General features: G+C 39.1%; 1 protein-coding gene across 1 annotated transcript in view; it reads right to left on the reverse strand.

Moving 5' to 3' along the window:
- Positions 1 to 19,125, reverse strand: part of LASP1 (LIM and SH3 protein 1) — a 55,961-nt gene extending 36,836 nt beyond the window's left edge. Inside the window, exons 1-2 of the mRNA XM_070728761.1 lie at positions 18,770 to 19,125; positions 4,185 to 4,279 (exon numbers count right to left, since the gene is read on the reverse strand). Coding sequence (XP_070584862.1) covers positions 4,185 to 4,279; positions 18,770 to 18,838 — 164 coding nt within the window. The 5' untranslated portion in view covers positions 18,839 to 19,125. The remainder of the gene's footprint in view (positions 1 to 4,184; positions 4,280 to 18,769) is intronic.
- Positions 19,126 to 23,609: the final 4,484 nt, after the last annotated feature.

Raw genomic sequence — 23,609 nt, forward strand, 5'->3', positions numbered from 1 at the left:
CAGGAGAAGTGTTGGGTGAGAGTTGGAAAGTTGACTACATAGGATCAATGTCCTCCCTCAAACACCACCGGGAAAAGACAGTCCATGTAGAATGATAAATCCTTGTCATCGATGCCCGCTTAGAGGCTTGGATTGTGTGGTTTACCATGATGGAAAGACATCCCATTTCAGGACCTCCAGCTCAAGTGCTAGACAGCCAACTGCAACCATTGCCCCCTGGCTGAGCAAGATCCTGTCATCCGGGATCTTTCAAGGTTTGCAAACCAGGTCCGCAAACCAGGAGTGTCAAGGCCAATGCGGCACAAAGAGGATGGCTTCTGTCCGGTCCTCCTGCACCTTCTGGATCACCCTGTGGATGAGAGGGAGGGGAGGGGAGGTGTAGAAGAGCCCTGTGGGCAGAAGATGTGAAGGGCATTGGCAAGCTACGCTCCTGGAGCTGGGAACCTGGAAAAAAATCTGGGGACGTGTGCATTGGCTGACTGGGCAAAGAGGTCTACCAGCACCATGATGAATTAGGCGCCATTTGGACTGGTCAAGTGTTGTTCTGCTCAACCAGTCTGCCTGCTGGTTGGCTGTCCCAGAGATGTGTTCCACACTCAGGGAAAGGACATTGGACTTTGCCCACCTGCCCAGAGTTTTCATCTCTGACATTAGACGAGATCAATGTTGCCACCATGCGGCAACATTGTCTGTCAGATCTGATACATGTTTTTCTCTGATCAGTGGTCAAAACTGTCATAGCAGTAGATGAATTGCCTCAATTCTAGCAAGTTGATGGACAGTTGGGATTCCTGCTTGGTGCACCAGTTCTGGGCTACCGGCTGGTGTTGGAGGTGATTGTGGTGCGAGGGGGATCTATGAGTTCCCCCTATCCTGATAGCATCTGACAACTACCAAGCTAGAGAACGTTGCATCTCTGAGGGAACTCTCACCAGGATGGTTTTGAGGAACTGCATCTTTTACCACCTGTATCTCACAAAACAGTTTTGGCAGTTTAGATTGAGGAGTCCCCTCCAACCCCCAACCCCACCCTGAGATTTTGGAACAAGAAAGATAGAATAGAATTTTATTGGCCAAGTGTAATTGGACACACAAGGAATTTGTCTTGGTGCATATGCTCTCAGCGTACATAAAAGAAAAATATACATTTGTCAAGAATCATGTGGTACAACACTTAATGATTGTCATAGGGGTCAAATAAGCAATAAAAATTAATAAAAATCTTAGGATACAAGCAACAAGTTACAGTCATACAGTTCTAAGTGGGAGGAAAAGGATGATAGGAATGATGAGAAAAACTAGTAGAATAGAAATGCAGATTTAATAAAAAGTCTGACAGTGCTGAGGGAATTATTTGTTTAGGAGAGTGATGGCGTTCGGGGGGAAATTGTTCTTATGTCTAGTTGTCTTGGTGTGCAGTGCTCTGTAGCGACGTTTTGAGGGTAGGAGTTGAAACAGTTGATGTCCAGGATACGAGGGGTCAGTAAATATTTTCACAACCCTCTTTTTGACTCGTGCAGTATACAGGTCCTTAATGGAAGGCAGGTTGGCAGCAATTGTTTTTTCTGCAGTTCTGATTATCCTCTGAAGTCTGTGTTGGTCCTGTTGGGTTGCAGCACCAAACCAGACAGTTATAAAGGTGCAGATGACAGACTCAATGATTCCTCTGTAGAACTGTATCAGCAGCTCCTTGGGCAGTTTGAGCTTCCTGAGCTGGCGCAGAAAGAACATTCTTTGTTCTGCTTTTTTGATGACGTTTTTGATGTTAGGTGACTATTTTAGGTCTTGAGATATGACAGAACCTAGAAATTTGAAGGTCTCTACTGTTGATACTGTGTTGTCTAGTATTGTGAGAGGTGGAAGGGTTTCTCCCAAAGTCTACCACCATTTTCTATGGTTTTGAGTGTGTTCAGTTCTAGATTGTTCTGGTCACACCACAAGGATAGTTGTTCAACTTCCCGTCTGTATGCAGAGTAATCATTGTCTCAAATGAGTCCAATCAATGTTGTATCATCTGCAAACTTCAGTAGTTTAACTGATAGATCATTTGAGATGCTGTCATTAGTGTATAGAGAGAAGAAAAGTGGTGAGAGTACCCAGCCTTGGGGGTGCTCTGTGCTAATTGTCCAGGTATCTGATGTGATTTTGCCTAGCTTCACCTGCTGCTTCCTGTCTGTTAGGAAGCTTGTGACCCACTTACAAGTATGTTCAGGTACCGCTAGCTGATTTAGTTTAGTTAGAAGAATGTCTAGTATTATGGTGTTGAATACTGAACTAAAGTCTACAAAGAGGCCCCTTGTGTAAATCTTTGGAGATTCAAGATGTTGTAGGATGTAGTGCAGAGCCACATTAACAGCATCATCTGTCGATCTATTTGCTCGATATGCAAATTGCAGGGGGTCTAACAGTGGATCCGTGATGGTTTTCAAGTGGAACATCACTAGCCTTTCAAAGGTTTTCATAACTACAGATGTTGGAACAACTGGTCACTAGTCATTCAGTTCCTTGATGGAGGGCTTCTTCAGCACTGGGATGATAGTCGAGCGTTTGACGCAGGAAGGAACATAGCACAACTCTAGTGATTTGTTGAAGATTAGGGTGAAGATCAATGTTCCCTCTAATTTTTTTTCGGTGTGGGCAGAAAAGTAGAGTATCTAAGCGGCAGCCCCTTTGGGACTGGGCGGCATAGAAGTATAAATACTTCTACGGCTGCGAGAGCACTTTCTCCAGGAACGCCTGCCCCGCCTCTCCTGTAGCCCCTTTGCTGACAGCCCAGGACGAAAGTGCTCCCAGCAAGGGGGCTGGGAGGGCGCGGGCGCGTTCCTGAAGCACTCGGAGAAAACCCTCGTTGGGATCGCTTTCACCGAGCGCCTGCTCCGCCCCTCGCAGCCCCTTCACTAGTGGCCGGATGAGGAGAAGCCGCATCCGCCACCGCCGCTGCAGCCACCGTTGCGGGAGGAGCCACGCCCCAAGGCAGGAGGCGGAGGAGAAAGCCGGAAAGAGGGGCAGATCGGGCGGGTGGGGGGCAGCGACGAGAGGCCAGGGGCGCGAAAGGGCTGGAGGTGCCAGGGGGCGGGGAGGCGCAGCTTCCTTTAGTTCTCCCACTGCCTATGTCTACTGCCATCGACGGCTGTCGGTGGTAGACATAGGTGGTGGGAGAAGGAAAGGTAGCCGCCCCCGCGTATGGGCCGGTGCCGAGCCTCTCAGTTGTGGCCTCCCCGCATCCCCTTCCCTGGCAGGGGGATGGGGAGCGTACGCGCACACTCGACATTCAAAATAAGATAAGGGAACAGATAAATTTTCTACCTTTGTCGCCTTGGCGAACTGGCACCGGAGTGCCCGGTGGTGCCATTCAGTGTCCTTTTCCAAGGAGGTGGATGTATTGGAAGTCAGCCCTGCTGTGGTCTCCTGGTGGGCCAGACCTGGAACTTTTGAAGGCCTTGGACCTGATCCCGCTTAGCTCACTGGACTTCTGTTGCAATTTGTATTATTGCCCAGTTAGCAGCTATGCTTTTCATGCTACATATTTCTGTTTAAATTTATACATAACTGCTCTTCAGTTACAATTAGAATGAACTTTAAAATATAAAACATTCTGCTCCTTCTGCTGACTAAAATTTCCCTTGCAGTACTTCCTTATACTCGGTTCTCCATTACTTTCCAAAGCATGCTTAAATATGTTCATCTTGTAGCTCTTCTTCTTTCTGTGATTACCTCTCTGCTTTATCACAGTTGCTCCTAAGTATGGAAACTTCTCTGCAAGTTTTTCCATTAGATTGTTTCTAAGGAATTATTTCTGGGGTTTTTTTTTAGTGAAACCACAAGTTTCCTTTTTATATATTGTTACAAACCTATTAACCAATATTGACACCAGTATTTTATTTTGCCAAAAGATAACATGCCGGTATCACTGTCATTTCATATATTATTGCCATTAATTTCATATTTATCAAGAAAAAGAAAGCTTTACACAATCCATTTGAGAGATTTTGAAAACTTAAATGCACTGCATAGGACTAAGAATGCCACGAGAACATTCTTCAATCAGTTTATTTTCCTTCATATTGCTTATCAGCAAATGGTTTAAGACCTCAATCAAGATCTATAAATGTATAGCTCCTTATAAAATTTTGATCTGTGCATCTCTTGAATTATGAGAGCAAAACTCCGAAAAGCATACTTACGCATTGCAGTATGGCTTCTTCTCATAGCCCTTGTAGTTTTTCATGTTGAGAGTCATCTTGCAGACTTCGCAATGAAAACATGCTTTATGCCAGTACTAGAGAAATATAAGAAATATTGCAAATGGATTAATTAACTAAAGATAACAAGTATTTGTACCAGTCATACATTCGTGATTGATTTTTTTAAGATAAATGCTCACTATAAGAATTTTATGCTGCTCAAATGTAACCAAAAAAATTATGTAAACAAAAACAAATCCAGGATAAACATGTCTTTTTATTTAGTAAAAACAGTATTAAGTTCTTAAATTAACTAGTTTGTAATTACTAAACCTATTAACTCTAACATAGTGGTCCCCAACCTTTCTGGCGCCAGAAACTGGAAGACAAAGAAGGAAAGGAAAGGAAGAAGAAGAAGAAAGGAAAGAATGAAAGGAAGGGAAAAGGAAAGGAAAAAGAGGAAAGGAAAGGAAAGGAAGAAGATGGAAGGAAAGGAAAGGGAGAAGAGAGGAGAGGGGAAGGAAGGGACTACAGTTACAATTCTGGAATTTGGGATTGACTTTTTACTAACAACATCAGCAAGCTACTGTCAAATAAGCTTCAATTATTTTGTAATACTTACACTAATTTTAATAATTTTGTTACAATTAAAACAACATTTAAAGATTTTATTATGATTAAATAAGCATTTATGATTTTTATAATTAAACAAGCCTTTATAATTTTGTAATATTAAATAAGTGCATTTTTAAAATCATCATTATTTATTTATTTATTTATTTATTTATTCATTCATTCATTCATTCATTCATTCAATTTTTATGCCGCTCTTCTCCTTAAACTCAGGGCGGCTTACAACATGTTAGCAATAGCACTTTTTAACAGAGCCAGCCTATTGCCCCCACAATCCGGGTCCTCATTTTGCCCACCTCGGAAGGAGGGAAGGCTGAGTCAACCTTGAGCCGGTGATGAGATTTGAACCGCTGACCTACAGATCTACAGTCAGCTTCAGTGGCCTGCAGTACAGCATTCTACCTGCTGCGCCACCCTGGCTCTAGCTCATTAGTGGTTTGCAGAACTTAAAATTATGAATTAGGGTCCATGGGATTTAAACTTATGAATGTGGTGGTTCACAGGATTTAAAATTATGACCTTGGTGATCCTTGATATCCAAAAGGTTGGGGAGTCCTGCTTTAGACCACTTACTAATGTACTTTATATAACATGTTCCAATAATATTATAGAGTTAATCTGTTTACATTTCTTTTCAAGGATTCCGTTTGATGTCAAAATATATTAAATATATATCTGTTTAATACATATTAACCTTGAACTTCATTTTTCTTGATAATCCTTCAACACTTTTGGGAGGGGAAAATTTGAGCAGAATCGAATATAAAATTACCCATTAAAATCTTCATACAGATTCTACTTGTTGGACTAACTTTGCTTTCATGACAATTAAATGCAATACTTTTTATTATTTTAGAATTCTAGGAAAACTATCAGATAATATATGAAGTAAAATCAAAATTTTTCAAGAAAATCTGTACCCATATGGACTCTTTATTGACAGATTATATCTAATAACTTATTTTCTTTCATCAAATACAAAACAGCAGCTGTCTAAACAAGACTATCAAACAAGAATTGGTACACTACTATTTAATGATCAAGAACAATAGTTAGATTTGCTACTTTTCTGAACACCCACAATCAGTGATAATTGCAAAGTATCCTGGAGTCAGCTAATAATATGGGAATTCACCACACCCAATTTTTAAATACAGCCTAGATGACAAGAGTACATCATGACTCATCAGTATTAGACGTCTGCCTCATTTTATTGCCTAGAGCAATAGAATTATACCCTCATAAGAGTCTGAAACCCAAATCCTCACGTAGTTCATTTTTAGATTTTTAAAATTTTCACTGAACCTTTGAAATAACCAAAATCAGGATCTCTTTAATGCAGACCTGGGCAAGGGGCGGCCCGCCCACTGTCTGTGACTGGCCTGACCGCTATCTGTGACCGGTCCGTGGAGGTCGGGGTCCGCTCCAGTGCGAGGATGAAAGAGCTCACCGCATCTGCTGGGACTCCTCCAGTTCCTGCTTTCCTGATGAATCATGAGGAAAGCAGGAACAGGAGGAGTCCTGGCAGATGCAGTGAGCTCTTTCATCCTTGCACTGGAGCGGACCCCGAACTCCTACCGAGAGCAGCCGAGCACAAAAACCACGCAAACACTCCAGCGCAGTGACTGTGGTGCACCGTGTTGCTGTAAAGCAAACAATTAGGGGTCTGTAGAGTTGGTCTGGGTGTTTAAGTCAAGCCAGGGTCTGGGTCTTTACAATATTGGGCAGAACTGAGTTAATTATATTAGTCAGGCCCTCTAAAACCATCCCAATTTCTCATGGGCCCCATGGCAAAATTAATTGTCCACCCCTGCTTTAATGTATATTCATAATTGTATATTTTCAATTACCAAACAAATGTAGGGCAACTTGAAATTTCAAATAATTCTTAAAAAACCAGAGCCTTCTTACCCTCATGATGTACACAATTCGAGTTACAAATTTCATCTCAAATATAAAATACACATGGCAAATTTGAATACTATTATCAGATAATAAGTCATTCACATTAACACGTAACAAAAGTGTCGCTACTAATAAAATTGGGCAAATACATTTTTCATATTGCAATATTTTCAACCTAAAAAGTGGTGTCACATAGGCCAAGTTCACAGTAAAATTTGTTCCAAATTAATAATATTTCAGGTTTCTAAATCTTCAATTGTTTTAAAAATGATTTGCGTCCCAGAGTTGTGGTGCTCCATTGCTGGAAGTTTAAAAAAAGAATTAGTCAATCACTGTCCTGAATGTTTTAGAGCCTCCTGACTGAGCAAGGGATTGGACTGGAAGACTTTCAAGACCTCTTACAACTCTTGTAACTCTGTTATTTATTCTAAGATGATGCGGGACCAAAGATATGTTATGTATGTTGTAACACTAAATGTGGCCACTGTAGAAAATTATGACTAATGTCCAACAAAAAAGAAAGCTAAGAACTAATATCACAGCTTTGACCGTTTTTTTTCATTATTTAATTAATCTAGTATTTACATATTACATGGAATCAGAGTCTACAGTTTTACAACATGATTGGCTAATTATGCAATGAAAATCCAGTTTTAGAGATGAGATGGAACATTCTTGCATATCTTCATAAATAAATATAGGTACTAGGTAAAAAATATTTAAATGCTATATTCACTATTGTCACATCAGAACAAAATTCACATACCGGTAGTAGTTCTAGAGAATAATACTTAATTATAAAGCACAATTAAACAATAGCCAGTGTGGCTTAACATATGGCATATAAGAACTTGAAAAAAAAAATTTAAATACCCAAATTCAGCCATTGTATTCACTTAGTAAATCTTTCTGTTTCATTTTCCATATACAGTGGTACATCTACTTAAGAACTTAATTTGCTCTGTGACCAGGTTCTTAAGTAGAAAAGTTTGTAAGTAGAAGCAATTTTTCCCATAGGAATCAATGTAAAAACAAATAATCCGTGCAAATCCATTAGGAAAGAAATAAAAGCTCGGAATTTGGGTAGGAGGAGGAGGAGGAGGAGGAGGAAGAAGAGGAGGAGGACAATCGATACCGAAGGAAGAAGGTGAGGTGAGTGGAATAAAAAAAATCCAAAACTTTAAGGCTTTTTTAAAAAAAGAGGGACTCTGAGGCGGCGAGGAGGAGCACGCACCTCCCATACACCCGGCACGAGGCTGCCTCCCATACACTGCATCAGAGAGAGAAACCCAGGCGGGCGAGAGGGGAGAACCTCCCGTCCTTTGACCGAAAGGTGGCTGCTCCTGCTACCTGCTTCCTCTTCCTTCTCATGCTGAATGGCTCCCTTCTCCTCTCGCTCACTCACTTTGTAGCCAGCGCCTTTCCTTCACTGTGGTGACTCCTTGGTTTGGCTGAAGCCTAGTTGATTCGGCCAGGGTGAAGCGCCCCCTTTTGCCTTTCCATGCCTAGACACTACGGGAGGCAACCTCGCGACGGGTGTGGGAGACAGCATGAGGGAGTCACCACAGCGCAGTGGTTTATTCCCTCTCAAGTGCCCAGAGAAAGGAAAATGCTCTGTTCGCTCTGGGCTGCCACCAAAAGGCTCCTCTGGCATCCCAGAAAACCCAACATGGTCAGGATTAAAGGGGGAATGGCAGGAAACTGGCTGGGCCTTCGGGAAATTTTTCTGGCCTCGGGTTCTTAAGTACAAAATGGTTCTTAAGAAGAAGCAAAAAAATCTTGAACAGCCAGTTCAATGACATATTTATTAAAAGAATTAGAGGACTATGGAAAAGTGGCCGGATTAAAAATAAATAGGAATAAAACTAAAATATTAACCAAGAACTGTAATCAAGATCTAAATAAGTTATTAACAAAGGAAACAGGATTTCAAATAGAGAAAAAAATTAAATATTTAGGAATCTGGTTCACGGCAAGATATTCTTCATTAAAAGAATTAAATTATATAAAATTACTAAATAAAACAAAAGAAGATCTAGAAAAATGGACAAATCTAAACCTATCTCTAATGGGAAGGATCAACGCCATAAAATCTAATATACTCCCAAGGTGGCTCTATCTCTTCCAAACAACGCCAATACAATTAGATAAATCATTCTTTACCAAAATAAATAGAATAATTCCCAAATTTATTTGGCACAATAAAAAACCAAGAATAAATATGAAAGCTTTACAAGATTTGAGAATAAGAGAAGGATTTGGTTTGCCCAACTTAGAAATATATCATCAAGCTACCAAACTATTGTGGATTAAAGAATGGGTCAATCTAGAAAATTCTAGAATCTTAACAATAGAAGGTCACGATATTAATGAAGGTTGGCATGCACATTTAAGGGGAAAATAACATATAAAGCACTCACATTTCAAACAACATCAAATCTGGAATACATTGCTGGAATATTGGCGAAAAGTTAGGAAAAAACACTATAGTGAAATACCCAGATGGCTATCCACATTGGAAGCCCAAATCCATCCAAATATAATTAGCCAAAAACAAATAATAACATATGAAGACCTCTTAAATGCCAAGGGAAGTATAAAAACTAGAGACAGATTTAAAAATGAAGGCATAGTAATAGATTGGCTACCATACTACCAAATTCAAAGTAGATGCAAAAAAGATCTAGTAGAATTCGGAATATGTAAAAAACAAAATGAAATAGATAAAATATTAACTGGCCCAGATAAAAAATTCATTACTAAAATGTATAACTATCTACTAAACTACGAAAATATTGAAGAAATAGTAAAACACAACATGATAGCCTGAATGATCAACTTTGACTATACGATCCAACTGGAAGACTGGGAAAAATTATGGACAGTAAATTATAAGATGACACTATCAATACCCTACAAAGAAAATCTCTATAAAATGTTTTTCCGATGGCACTACGCGCCAGCGCGCTTAGCCAAAATAAATGTGAATGTAACCAACAAATGTTGGAAGTGCAAAAAAAGAGGTAGGAACATATTATCACATTTGGTGGCGATGCACAGAAGCAAGAAAATTCTGGACCCAAATTCAGACATGGCTGGAAGAAATATTGGATTATAAATTAGAGACAAAACCAGAGGTGTATTTATTAGGAATAATTAGAGGACAACACAGTAAAGAAAACTATTATTTAATAAATCATATACTTACATCAGCAAGATTGGCATTTGCACAAGTATGGAAGCAAGAAAAGACTCCAAATGAAGAAATGGTGATCAAAAAAATGTTAGACTGCGCCAAATTAAGCAAATGTAAGTATATGACAAAATCAACAAAATAAGGACTACTACAGAGTGTGGGAGAAATTGTACAATTGGGGGGGGGGAAGAAAAAGAAAAAGATATATAATGTATAGTAAATAGAATTGTAAAAGATTATTTTTTTAATGCATAAAGGAAATTGTAAATGTTTAATGTTGTTTCTATGGTGTCTGTATGTTAGTATGTCAAATAATTTTTTTTAAAAGGGGGGGGGGACCCCTCGTAGACCAGGGGTGTCAAACTCAAGGCCCATGAGGTGCTTACATCTGGCCTGTAGTGCCTCTGCCAGCCAAAACAGAGCACTGGGGAGCTCTGCACACACACACCATGCTCAGTTGCCAGCCTGAATGGCCTACTGTAGAACTCTGCCAGCTAAAACATACCCCGTTTTGGCCAGCAAATTGTTGCATGAGGCTAGCCAGGTCAAAAACATGGTGTGAGGTAGCTCACGTGGCTTCCCATGCTCTGTTTTGGGCAACAAAGTGCTGCAGGAGTCTATCTAGGCCGAAAATGCTGAGCAAACCCCCTCCTCCATTTTGGACAGCAGGGTGCTGCAGGAGGTGTCCATCCCATCTCCTCCCCACCAGCCAGCCCATGAAAAACTACAATGCTGATCCCAGCCCTCAAAGAAATCCAATTTGACACCTCTGGTATAGATTGTTAAACTGTTCAACAATTTCTTGTATCGGAACAAAAATGCAGATGCCATTTTATAACTTTCAATGCAGATAAATTTGAGATTTTCAGATCTTGCTTTAGTATGGAGCTTTAATTAAAAATTGCAACTTATCAGGAAATACAACTTACACTAACCATTATTTAGAAAATTGGTAAAACAATTATCCATATATGAAGCAAATCCATTAGATTACAAAGAATGTCAACTAACACCACCTGTTAAGAGATTCTATATACTGTAGTTATTAGATGGATTTCAGTTACAATTCAAGATGTTGGTTGTTCTATAAAGCCCTATATGGAAGAGAGTTTTTCTAGCATAGTGATAAAGATGATGACTTAGAAACTATGAGACTAAATTTTAGGCATGAAAGGTGAGGTGGATGACATTGGAACCAGGCACTCACTCTCAGCCCAATGCACCTCACGATTAGCAATAGCACTTAGGAGGAGATAAGCAATAGCAATAACACTTAGACTTATATACCATTTTACAGTGATTTTACAGCCCCCTCTAAGTGATTTACAGAGTCAGCATATACCCCAACAAGTTTTGTGTGTATTCATTTTCTCCACCTCGGAAGGATGGAAGGCTGAGTCAACTTTGAGCCTGGTGACATTTGAATTGACAAATCTCAGGTAGCCGGTGATCAGCAGAAGTAGCCTGCAGTACTGCACAATAACCACTGTGCAACCGTGTCTCATTTGCTATGTTTGGACTAGGATTAGATTAGGTATGTTGAATTAAATATTAAAATATTATTAAACATTTAAAAGGCAAAATGAAATTAGAATAGAATAGAATAGAATTTTATTGGCCAAGTGTGATTAGATACACAAGGAATTTGTCTTGGTGCATATGCTCTCAGCGTACACAAAATAAAATATACATTTGTCAAGAATCATGTGGTACAACACTGAATGATTGCCATAGGGGTCAAATAAGTAATGAAGAAGCAATATTAATAAAAATCTTAGGATATAAGCAACAAGTTACAGTCATACAGTCAACATGGGAGGAAATGGGTGATAGGAATGATGAGAAAAACTAGTAGAATAGAAGTGCAGATTTAGTAGAAAGTCTGACAGTGTCGAGGAAATTATTTGTTTAGTAGAGTGATGGCGTTCGGAAAAAAACTGTTCTTGTGTCTAGTTGTCTTGGTGTGCAGTGCTCTGTAGTGACGTTTTGAGGGCAGGAGTTGAAACAGTTTGTGTCCAGGATGTGAGGGGTCAGTAAATATTTTCCCCGCCCTCTTTTTGACTCGTGCAGTATACAGGTCCTCAATGGAAGGCAGGTTGGCAGTAATTGCTTTTTCTGTAGTTCTGATTGTCCTCTGAAGTCTGTGTCGGTCCTGTTGGGTTGCAGCACCAAACCAGACAGTTATAGAGGTGCAGCTGACAGACTCAATGATTCCTCTGTAGAACTGTATCAGCAGCTCCTTGGGCAATTTGAGCTTCCTGAGCTGGCGCAGAAAGAACATTCTTTGTTCTGCTTTTTTGATGATGTTTTTAATGTTAGGTGACCATTTTAGGTCTTGGGATATGATAGAACCTAGAAATTTGAAGGTCTCTACTACTTGATACTGTGTTGTGTAATATTGTGAGAGATGGAAGGGTGGAAGGGTTTCTCCTAAGTCTACCACCATTTCTACGGTTTTGAGTGTGTTCAGTTCTAGATTGTTCTGGTCACACCACAAGGATAGTTGTTCAACTTCCCGTCTGTATGCGGATTCATCATTGTCTCGAATGAGTCTGATCACTGTTGTATCACCTGCCAACTTCAGTAGTTTAACAGATGGATCGTTTGAGATGCAGTCATTAGTGTATAGAGAGAAGTGGTGAGAGTACACAGCCTTGGGGGGGCACCTGTGCTAATTGTACATGTATCTGACATGATTTTTCCTAGCTTCACCTGCTGCTTCCTGTGTGTTCAGGTACCGCTAGCTGATTTAGTTTGGTTAAGAGAATGTCCGGTACGATGGTATTGAATGCTGAACTGAAGTCCACAAAGAGGACCCTAGCGTAGGTCATTGGAGATTCAAGATGTTGAAGGATGTAGTGTAGAGCCATATTAACAGCATCATCTGTTAATCTATTTGCTCGGTATGCAAATTGCAGGGGGTCTAACAGTGGATCCGTGATGGTTTTCAAGTGGAACATCACTAGCCTTTCAAAGGTTTTCATAACTACAGATGTTAGAGCAACTGGTCTGTAGTCATTCAGTTCCTTGATGGAGGGCTTCTTCGGCACTGGAATGATAGGCAAGCCTTTGAAGAAGGAAGGAACATAGCACAACTCTAGTGATTTGTTGAAGATTTGGGTGAAGATGGGGGCCAATTGGTCAGCACAGACTTTTAAGCAAGAAGGCGTTATCTTGTCTGGGCCTGGTGCTTTTCCAGGCTTCTGTCTGACAAATAGATCTTTCGCTTCCTTTTCTGTGATCACTAGGGGTAGTAAACCCAATGGGATGGGTTCAGTTGTAAGGTTTAAATATTGGGAGGAAATTTATTTCTCCAATTCTTTCTGTGATATTGTAAGGTAACAGGGTTGACATGCTTGGTTCCACCTATTAAGCAATGTTGTCTCATGGGACTAAGGAAGGGTATAAGCCCCCCTTTCTGAATAGTATTATCCTCAAACCCCTGAACCTACATCATTCAAAAAAGCCTTGAAGACTACTGGCTCTTTCTACACACCTTGTGCTGAGAAAGGTATAATCCTGAAGAGAAGATATATATCCCTGGCCTAGTGAAATATTAATAATTTCTCTCCTTCACGCATGGTAATATTTCATTAATATTAACATAATATTTTTCTGTAAAATCTTTGCAAGCCCACCCATAATTGCTGAAGAGTGAAAACCATAACAATTTAACTGATAAATATTATAGGAAAGTAAATTTCAGTCTCTGTCCCACTGCTTTTAAATCACTACCAAAACAGAGGTTTTTTTAAAAACCCCAATGATTCTAAACATAATGCTCAGGTTCGGTCACACAAATCTATTAGCATATGGCACATTCATAATAATTTTCATGTTTATATTGTAAATAGAAAAAAAATATTACTGCACAGTGCAGTGAAAAATTTCACTGGCACAACCTTCCCTTCCTCTTATATACCACTAAATGTCTTATATACTACTAAATGTCTTTCACAGATTCATTTCTAATCATGAGTTATCCCTTATAATACAGGTATTATTTGCTGAGATAGGGTGGGCATGGCCTGCACATGACATATCTGGCCTATGGGCTGCCAGTTTGATTGCCTTATAACAACTTGTGAGTGTAAGCTGTTTAAGAAAGGTCTACTCAAAAATGGTGAGCCTGTAGTTCCCTACTTCTATCTGCACTTCAGGTAAATCTAACTCAAACTTCATTAAGATTTAGCTCCATCACTATTTCATGAGTACTGTACAGTATATCATTAGTAATTGCAGTTTATGACAGAACTCTCCTCCCCTTAATAAAGGCCTAGTAAATAGGGAAACAAAGTTGCCACATCATCTATGAATCTAAAAAGTCAGAACCTTTTTAAAGCCAATATGTAATAAGCAAAGCATATAAATCTTTGTAGTTATAAACATAATACAGAGCAAAGTCCCTACAATATTTGACTCCTTTTTTAAACAGCAAAATAGTCATTTTTTAAAAGGATCTGTTCTTATAAACCCTATAGCACTGCAGTAATCATCAATCCAAAGGGAGGTGGCAAGGGAATAATTTAAAACAGATGATGGCTAATTTATTCAATTTTTTAGCTATTGATATACAAAGCTGTTTTTAAATTGTGGCACAAAGTAGGAGAATGCTTCTCTTGACAGCTGCTTCATTTAAAGCCACTTTTAAAATATTTAAGAAAACTATTTAAAATCATAATATTTGCTTAAACAAACAATTTACAAGATGTCTCAAATGTTTGTATATTTTGACAAATCAAAACTGGAATGTCTTCAATATCAAAATCAGATGTTCCATATAACCTTAACTTCATTTGTTTGCTGGAAATTATTTGAGAAAATCATTCTTCTATTTTTTTTTTAAATGGCCAGGTAATTTAATAAAAATGCAGTAAAAAGCAACTAGATATTTTCTAGGCAAGGTATCAATATATTAGGAAATGTGCATAATTTATTTTATTGAAGTATAAAAGGATAAAAAGATAAAATGGGAATCCTTTACATTATAGATGCTATATTTATAACCATAACAATGCCAAAAGTGGGAGGAAAGTGGTCAGCGCCATGGTGAAACGGCTTCTCCTTCGCACTCGCGGGGGGATGCAGAATCCCCGCTGTTTGGGGGTGCCGATTCCAGATGGATCGGCCTGGAACCTCCCTGGAGGGGGTGTATGAAAAAGAGCTATTCATCTCCCGACATTTTTGGGGCTGCCCCGCCTCGCAACAGGTAGATTTATGACCTCGACCGGCAGTGGGTGAAACGACCTCGGTCACCATAGCTGTGGCGACTACATGCTGGTTTTGAAGCGTTGGGAGTCATCTGGAAGGAGAAGAAGCATAAGTTCTTGCGCTGGAGGTTGAGAAGGATAAAAGTTTGCTGGAAAGGGTGAGCAAATTTGCCAGAGGGGACCTTGATTTGAACTTTTAAAAAATTCTTTGTTTTGGAAGTTGGGCTGAAGCGGAAATGGCTGCTGCTGTGTTATTTTTGGATATAGTACCCGGCATTTAAATAAACTTTAAAATTTTCTTTAAAAACCCAAGAATTTTATAAACTGCTTTTACTTATGGAAGTTGGGAACATAAGATTTTTGGAATTAGCATAATTCAAACTTTAAAGTTGCTATATAAGCCAGAATTGAAGAATTGGGAACAATTGTGATTGCTTACTGAAGACATCTGCTGGTGAAGTTGAGGCAATATTTGGTTGGGGTTGTTTTTTCATTGAATTTGTCCTTGATGCAATGGAATTTGGCAGATTGTTTTTTTTAACAAGTGATAAAGATAAATATAAAGAGAGCACCTTGGACTTGAACTTTATTTAAACTTGGAAAGGGTGAGAAGGAAAGAAGTATACGTTTTGGAAAATCTTGGCTTCTTGATAATATAAAAGTTAATTGGATATTTGAACAAAGCTTTTTGATATATTAATTTTGTAAAAGATGGAAGACATAAGAGATCTGTTCAAAGGCATTCTTAAAGATATAGAAGAATGGAAAGAAGCAATTAGAAATGACATCACCATCTTGTATATTGAAAGTTCTCATCAGATTGTAGCAAAATTGAAGAAGAAGAAAAAAGTCTTCAACAGCTGGAATTGAATGAGCAACTGAGAAATGGAAATAGAAAGTAGTCATCAGAGGGATTGAAGGACACAACATCAATGAAATAGTGTTTTTAATAAATGGTTTAGAAAATGGTTTGGTTAAAGAAGAGGTTGATGGGGTTGAAAATCATATTCCTGATGATTTAAGTACTACTTTAAGCACTAAGAGATATGACTTGATACCCCAGAAATGGCAGAGTTAGAAAGAAATCAGAATGGGAATGGAAAAGATCTTATATTTTGGTAAACAGAGAGGCGAGGAGAAAATATATGGGTTTAAAACAATAAAAAATGAAAGCCCTGAGGATTGGCAAAGAGTCTGTTTTGAGGAGGGATGATAGATTATTAAGTATACATTAACTATGAAATGACATAGCTAGATTTATTAGATGTTGTTTTTAAGATATATTTCAAGTCATTAAATTTAATTGAGTGATAAACATTTGAATATTATAGAAACATAGAAACATAGAAGTCTGACGGCAGAAAAAGACCTCATGGTCCATCTAGTCTGCCCTTATACTATTTTCTGTATTTTATCTTAGGATGGATATATGTTTATCCCAGGCATGTTTAAATTCAGTTACTGTGGATTTATCTACCACATCTGCTGGAAGTTTGTTCCAAGGATCTACTACTCTTTCAGTAAAATAATATTTTCTCATGTTGCTTTTGATCTTTCCCCCAACTAACTTCAGATTGTGTCCCCTTGTTCTTGTGTTCACTTTCCTATTAAAAACACTTCCCTCCTGGACCTTATTTAACCCTTTAATATATTTAAATGTTTCGATCATGTCCCTTTTCCTTCTGTCCTCCAGACTATACAGATTGAGTTCATTAAGTCTTTCCTGATACGTTTTATGCTTAAGACCTTCCACCATTCTTGTAGCCCGTCTTTGGACCCGTTCAATTTTGTCAATATCTTTTTGTAGGTGAGGTCTCCAGAACTGAACACAGTATTCCAAATGTGGTCTCACCATCATTCTATATAGTGGGATCATAATCTCCCTCTTCCTGCTTGTTATACCTCTAGCTATGCAGCCAAGCATCCTATGATTATGATTTGAAATGAAATATGATTATAATATTAAGATGATTATTCACTGAAGATTTAAAATAATGGTTTGGTTAATTTTTATACTGTTTTCACATTCCTATAATAATAGATTGGTTTTTCTTTTTCTTTTGCTCTTTCTTTTTTTCTTTTTCTCCTTCCTCTTTCTTTTTTGAATTATAATTTCCTTTCCTTGTTACTGTTTGTAGTGGATAAAGTTTTCTTTCTTGTAAGGGTTTTGAGAGAATACATAAGACGTAGGAGTAGGCACTGTGGCGTATTTGAAGTATTAAAGGAGAAGCATATTAATTTAATAAGGTTTTAAAGGAAATTAAGCTCGAATTCAATTAGAAGAAAATTAGATACCTAGATGACAAAATTAGAGGTCAAGGTTGGGGGGGGGGTTGGATTGACATGGGAAGTAATTAATTTGAAACTAATAATTTTGGGGGGGAGATTAATTATAAATAATGTACTAACTCGATACTGCTTTTATTATAATATGTATATATAATACATTTTCTAAACGTATTGAAAAAGTTAGTATAGAGAAAAACAAAAAAATGACACACACACACCCCAAAAAAAACAATGCCAAAAGTGTTAATTAATTAGCAATAGCTTGTCCAAAATCCATAATTTTGAGAGGCTGAAAATATAAATCCTATTGGTTTTCTTTACCATTCCATCCTCCCTAAATTACACTTCCAATGACATAACTGTTGAATATATTTCATACTTTCTTTGCAGGTCCATTGTACTTGCCCACCTGTGGCTAGAGATCAGGAGGCTTCTCAAATTATCTTCATACTTTCTCTTGTAAGATTAAGTTCCAAAATTGACTTTTCTGTATAACCCATGACAAGCAGAATCTGAGCCTTAATAGCTGCCCCCCCTCCCCTGTGTATTGAAGACTTCAACATGTCATCATCCGCCGTTCTACAGGTGATACCCATTTTATATTGTCTCCACAATCATGGTTGCAATCATGGCCTTTACGGAGCCATTCACAAGAAGCACATGTAATTCATCTCCGCGACTAGAAAGCCTGCTTGTTCAGCTCCACCATGTCCAGGAAGCGCTAGGTTACCCCGGGGTGATACGTCCTCCATTCCCTTCCCTACGCAGCCCGCCTTTTGTTCAGGCTACTTTGTACCTTATCCTCCCACGCCCTGTTTCTTCAACCACTCCCCAATGGCCACTTTCTAAAATGCCCCCTTTGTGCTTTCCACACGCTTCCTTCCCTCAGCACGGCCTGCTCTCCCCTTCCGGCAATCCACCACTTCGGAGCCTGCCTTGCCTTGTCTGCCTGTCCCTCTCCTCCAATCGGCCCGCCTTCCCTTCTCCTTCCACGCACACACGCTTCACCACACCGACCCTCCCGCCCCTGTCATCTTTGCCCCGCTTCACCCCAACCGTTTCCCTTGAAAGCTCCCCCTTCTCTCTCGCTCTCTCTCACGCACACACACACGCCCCACCCGGGCAATCAACACCAACGGTCTCCCTCCGGGCTGCCAACTGCCGTTGCTACTCGACTCCCGCCCCCCTCCCTCGCCCCCCTGCCCCCCCCGGCTTCGCGATCCCCACTTCAGTGGCTCCTCATAGGCGATATTCCCTGAACAGCCACCAACCGCTCCCCCCTCCGTCCTGCGCGCTCCTTCCTTCCCCCCCAAATCCGCGGGGCTCGCGACTTCCCTTCACACGGCACCCACCTTGTCGAGGCAGTTCACCTTCTCGGTTGGGTAGACGATTTTGCCGCAGCGGGCGCAGCTGGGATTCATGGCGACCGAAGCGTCGGTGGGGAGAGAAGAGTCTGTGTGTGTGTGTGTGTGTGTGTGTGTGTGTGTGTGTGTGTGTGTTTGTGTGTGTGTGAATTGCTGCCGCTGCCAACCGCTAACCCTCGAAAACTGCGCCCTCGGGAAGGTTCTGCAAAGGCAGCAAACGGAAAGGAGGGGAGACAGTCCAAAGCAGGAAGCCGCCCCGGCAAATGGCTGGTTGCAAACTAAGAAGGGAAGGGGCGCGGCCGAGCCACTATCTTTTGCGCGCGCGCCTCCGCCTTCTTCCTCGTCAGCGCGAACGGGTCGACTGCGCGCGCACATACGTACACATATAACACACACATTAAAAAATGGGGGTTGGTTTTGGGTTGGTGTCGGAACCAGATGTTGGTTTAAGAGTTTTATGTGTGAACTCGGCTAATTCGATTCCTCAATAACTATGCTTAAAACGTATAGTATGATGTGTGAATTGGGCATTATTTCTTGCATACAATTTCACTTCATTTTCATAGCTTTCTTTTAAAAAAAAACCAGGTTCCTAAAGTGAATTAATGAACACGGGGTAGAGTGATTATTGATCCCGATTATTTAAAATCATTATAACAAACAATACTAGTTTTCAATCCACATTTTGTCCCTTTTTTTAACAATAACTCTGGACTGAATATATAATCTTCTGTTAAGAAATCAAGCTGTAAAATGCAGCATACATCCACGAGTCTGGTATTTTGTAAGCTGTACCGTGACTGCCAAAAGAACCCATGCTTTTTTTAAAATATTGGTGTTTGAGCCCTTTCATATCTTATTCCAAATCATTTGACCAATCTTTATACAAATATATTCCTTTCAGTATTGCCAACCTTCTACTTGGCAAAATATTTCAATCAGTCTCTTTGGAAATGTAAAATAGAGGAAGGAAGGTTACTAATTCACACATAGGTAGAAGAATATCCAAAACTAATTGAGTTTTGCTCACCCTGTTTACTGAATACAAATAAAATATATATGTGTGAATATATATTTTTTGTCCAACTGAAATGAGGGGTGTAGTTGAAGATCCTGTAATCTTTAGGTAATTATTATTATTTGTTTCCAGACATATCTTGGCTTGTAAAACTAGACAACTTTCTTCTAAATCTGCAATTTCTCTTTTCTTTCACTGCAGCCTACCCACCCCAGGGGTAGATTGCTACCAGTTCGGCGAACTGATAGCAACAACAAAGGGAGGCTCTGTACAAACCAGTAGCAACCAGATTTAGAACACACTACTGTACCAACCCTTCCGCCCAATGTTCTCTACCACTTACCGTAGTTTGGTTTGGTTTTACCAGCTTTTAATTATTCTCTTGTAAGGGGATTGATCCTGAATAGAATCATCTTATATTGCTATAATTGCTTATATTGCTTATACAGTATATTGCTTATATTCACTCCTCCACCCGAAACAGTATACCCTACGAGACTAGACTTTCAATCCTGGGCCTAGAAAGCCTAGAACTAAGATGCCTTAAACAAGATCTAAGTATTGCCCACAATATAATATGATGCAACGTCCTGCCTGTCAGCGACTACTTCAGCTTCAACCACAACAACGCAAGAGCACACAACAGATTTAAACTTAATATTAACCACTCCAAACTTGACTTTAAAAAATATGACTTCACGAGTTGTCAAAGCGTGCAACTCATTACCGGACTCCATAGTGTCATCCCCAAACCCCCAACAATTTACCCTTAGATTATCTACGGTTGACCTATCCAGATTCCTAAGAGGTCAGTAAGGGGCGAGTACAAGTGCACTAGAGTGCCTTCCATCCCCTGTCCTATTGCTCACCTATATCTCCTATACCTTTCTTCTATTCCTATATCTCTTCTTCTATTCTTTCATTGATATGTTCTATTACTACCTTTTCTATTCTTTCTTAGATATATTTTATTATGAGTATCTCCTCTATAACCTTCATCATGTATTTTACTATGTGTGTGTATGTGTGTGTGTGTGTGTGTATATATAAATATATAAATATAAATATACACACACACACACACACACACACACTGTATATATATCTCCCTGGGTTGGGCCGAGAGGCAAATAAGGAGCTGTGATGTTCCTTCAATACACGAGGGTGATTCGACACAAAAATATGTAACCCTTCCCTGGCGCAGAGCTGAAGGGATTGGATACTGTAGCCTAGAGGATAATTCTCTGCCTTACAAGGCAAAGGTTGCAGGTTCAAGTCCCAGTGGGTATGGCTAGCTGATGAGGCCAAAAATAAGGCTGAAATAGATTTATCCTAGTCTCCCTTAATTTTCAAATTCAGCAAAAAAACATGTGACATATATATATACCCACTAAATCCCTCATTGTGTAGTGGACAAAGTAAATAAATAAAATAAATAAATAAATACAAATAAATTTGGGAAACAAAAATGAATATTGTGTGATTGACCAGTGGCATCTGCCCTGATATATCAATGATTCTGAAATAGTAAAACTCTTCTAATTTTACAATGCATATATTCAGGTCAGTATTTCTTGATATGAAATCACAGGAAGCTTGTTCACATGGAAGGGAAAAGATATTCATGAAGATTCCTCAATCAGACATTGTGGACTAAATACGATTTGCTTTCAAAGCAACATGAGAGCAAGGCCATCAGCAAATGATGGACATCAGCACCCTCTGCTGCTATATACTAGGAAATAATGTTTCAAGATACAGTACTGTACTTTGAATAACATTGTATTTTTTTTCTAAACCTAGCACCCATGAACCTAATGCAGCCCTACTGAGCCTTCTTTTTTTATAGTATCCTCTTACATATTTACTTACGTAAATACTAACTTGTTTTCTTTATACTAGGACTTGTGGGAAATTAACACTAAGAAAAAGTTTCCTATTGGAGTGGGTGAAACAGACTTATTGCATGATGTTGTACAGCATTATATTTTCAATATAATTCCTCGCTTATGATTTAAGAAAAAAACCAGAATATCCTTCCTTGGGATGGATAAAGGATGAAGCAAAGTGTCTTTAGACTAGGGAAAAAAACGCAGATTTTATACTCTTTATAGGATCTTTATAGAATAATACAATGTATATTTTGAATGATTTTGTTCAATCTAATTCTCTTTAGATTGTGCTTATATTTTCATATATTTCCTGTCATACTCTAATTGTACACTAAAGAATTATTTTATGAATAGTGTAAATTTTGATCAAGTCAGGGTCGATGTGAATTGATCACTTTTATACTGCTTTGCAATATAATAGCACCCTCACATTCCCATAATAGAGAAAATATTCTGAGTATAATTATAGACTATCCACTTACAAGTATTGTTCTCACATTTTCACTGTTTTGACAGAGGGAAACAAGAATTAGGCAAAGAAATGGCATTCATCTTTTGATCCCCACAGCCCCTTTTAACCATAATTGCTGAAAAGTGGCAGTGGTTTCCTACCAGGTGTTTCTTCTGAAACACAAGAAAATTATAGTGCAAATTGGATTAACATAATCTCTCTGTGTCTCTTTCTCACACATTCTAATTTGCCTGAAGCAAGTTCTCTCTGGTTCCATTTATTAATTGCTCTAGAATGCTGTCAAAGCCAGAAGTCAGACTGATATTCATTCACAATCCTGTCCACTATTGCTTTCTAATGGAGTAGTATCTGTTCTTACAATGAAAAAGGAGAAGACCAGTTAATCCCCACCCACTATACTTTTTGATGCTCCTCCTGACAGCTGGCATCCAACTTTTAAAGCAAATCAAAGAATATTAGCTACTGGACAATTTATCGCGACCATTTTCTTGGTCGGTACAGGCAGGACTGAAACAAACAGAGCAAGAGGAAATAGTACTTGATTGATTGATTGATTGATTGATTGATTTTGTCCAATGCACAATGAGGGTTTTAGTGGGTATACACATAGTAAAATGCATAATGAAGGTTATAGAGGAGATACTCATAGTAAAATATATCTAAGAAAGAATAGAAGAGAAGATATAGGAATAAAATATATCAATGAAAGAATAGAAGAAGAGATATAGGAATAGAAGAAAGGTATAGGAGATATAGGAGAGCAACAGGACAGGGGATGGAAGGCACTCTAGTGCACTTTTACTCGCCCCTTACTGACCTCTTAGGAATCTGGATAGGTCAACCATAGATAATCTAAGGGTAAAGTGTTGGGGGTTTGGGGATGACACTATGGAGTCCGGTAATGAGTTCCACGCTTCGACAACTCGGTTACTGAAGTCATATTTTTTACAGTCAAGTTTGGAGCGGTTAATATTAAGTTTAAATCTGTTGTGTGCTCTTGTGTTGTTGTGGTTGAAGCTGAAGTAGTCGCCGACAGGCAGGACGTTGCAGCATATGATCTTGTGGGCAATACTTAGATCATGCTTAAGGCGTCTTAGCTCTAAGCTTTCTAAGTTATGGGGCAAACCACTTTTACAGACTGAAACAGCAAAACCATATGTTTGTTTGTTTTTTAATTAACTGCATGTTAATGGTATGTAGAAATGACCCTGGGAGACAGGAGGAAGAGCCATAATCTACATAACAGTCATGCAAAAGGTTTGTGCTTCTTGTCTGGACTACTTCAATGAGCCGACACATTGGATGAGAATTGTTTCTGATATTTGGCATGGTATTCAGTCCTTAATCTGTTTTGCTTGATGTCTGACAAAGCTTTTAGCCGCTCTGGCTGTTGAAAGTATTCTTCCCTTCTTTAGAAATATTTTTAAAAACAAAAGCACACAACAG

The sequence above is a fragment of the Erythrolamprus reginae genome, chromosome Z (assembly GCF_031021105.1).
Source record: "Erythrolamprus reginae isolate rEryReg1 chromosome Z, rEryReg1.hap1, whole genome shotgun sequence".
In the NCBI taxonomy this organism is placed as follows: domain Eukaryota; kingdom Metazoa; phylum Chordata; class Lepidosauria; order Squamata; family Dipsadidae; genus Erythrolamprus; species Erythrolamprus reginae.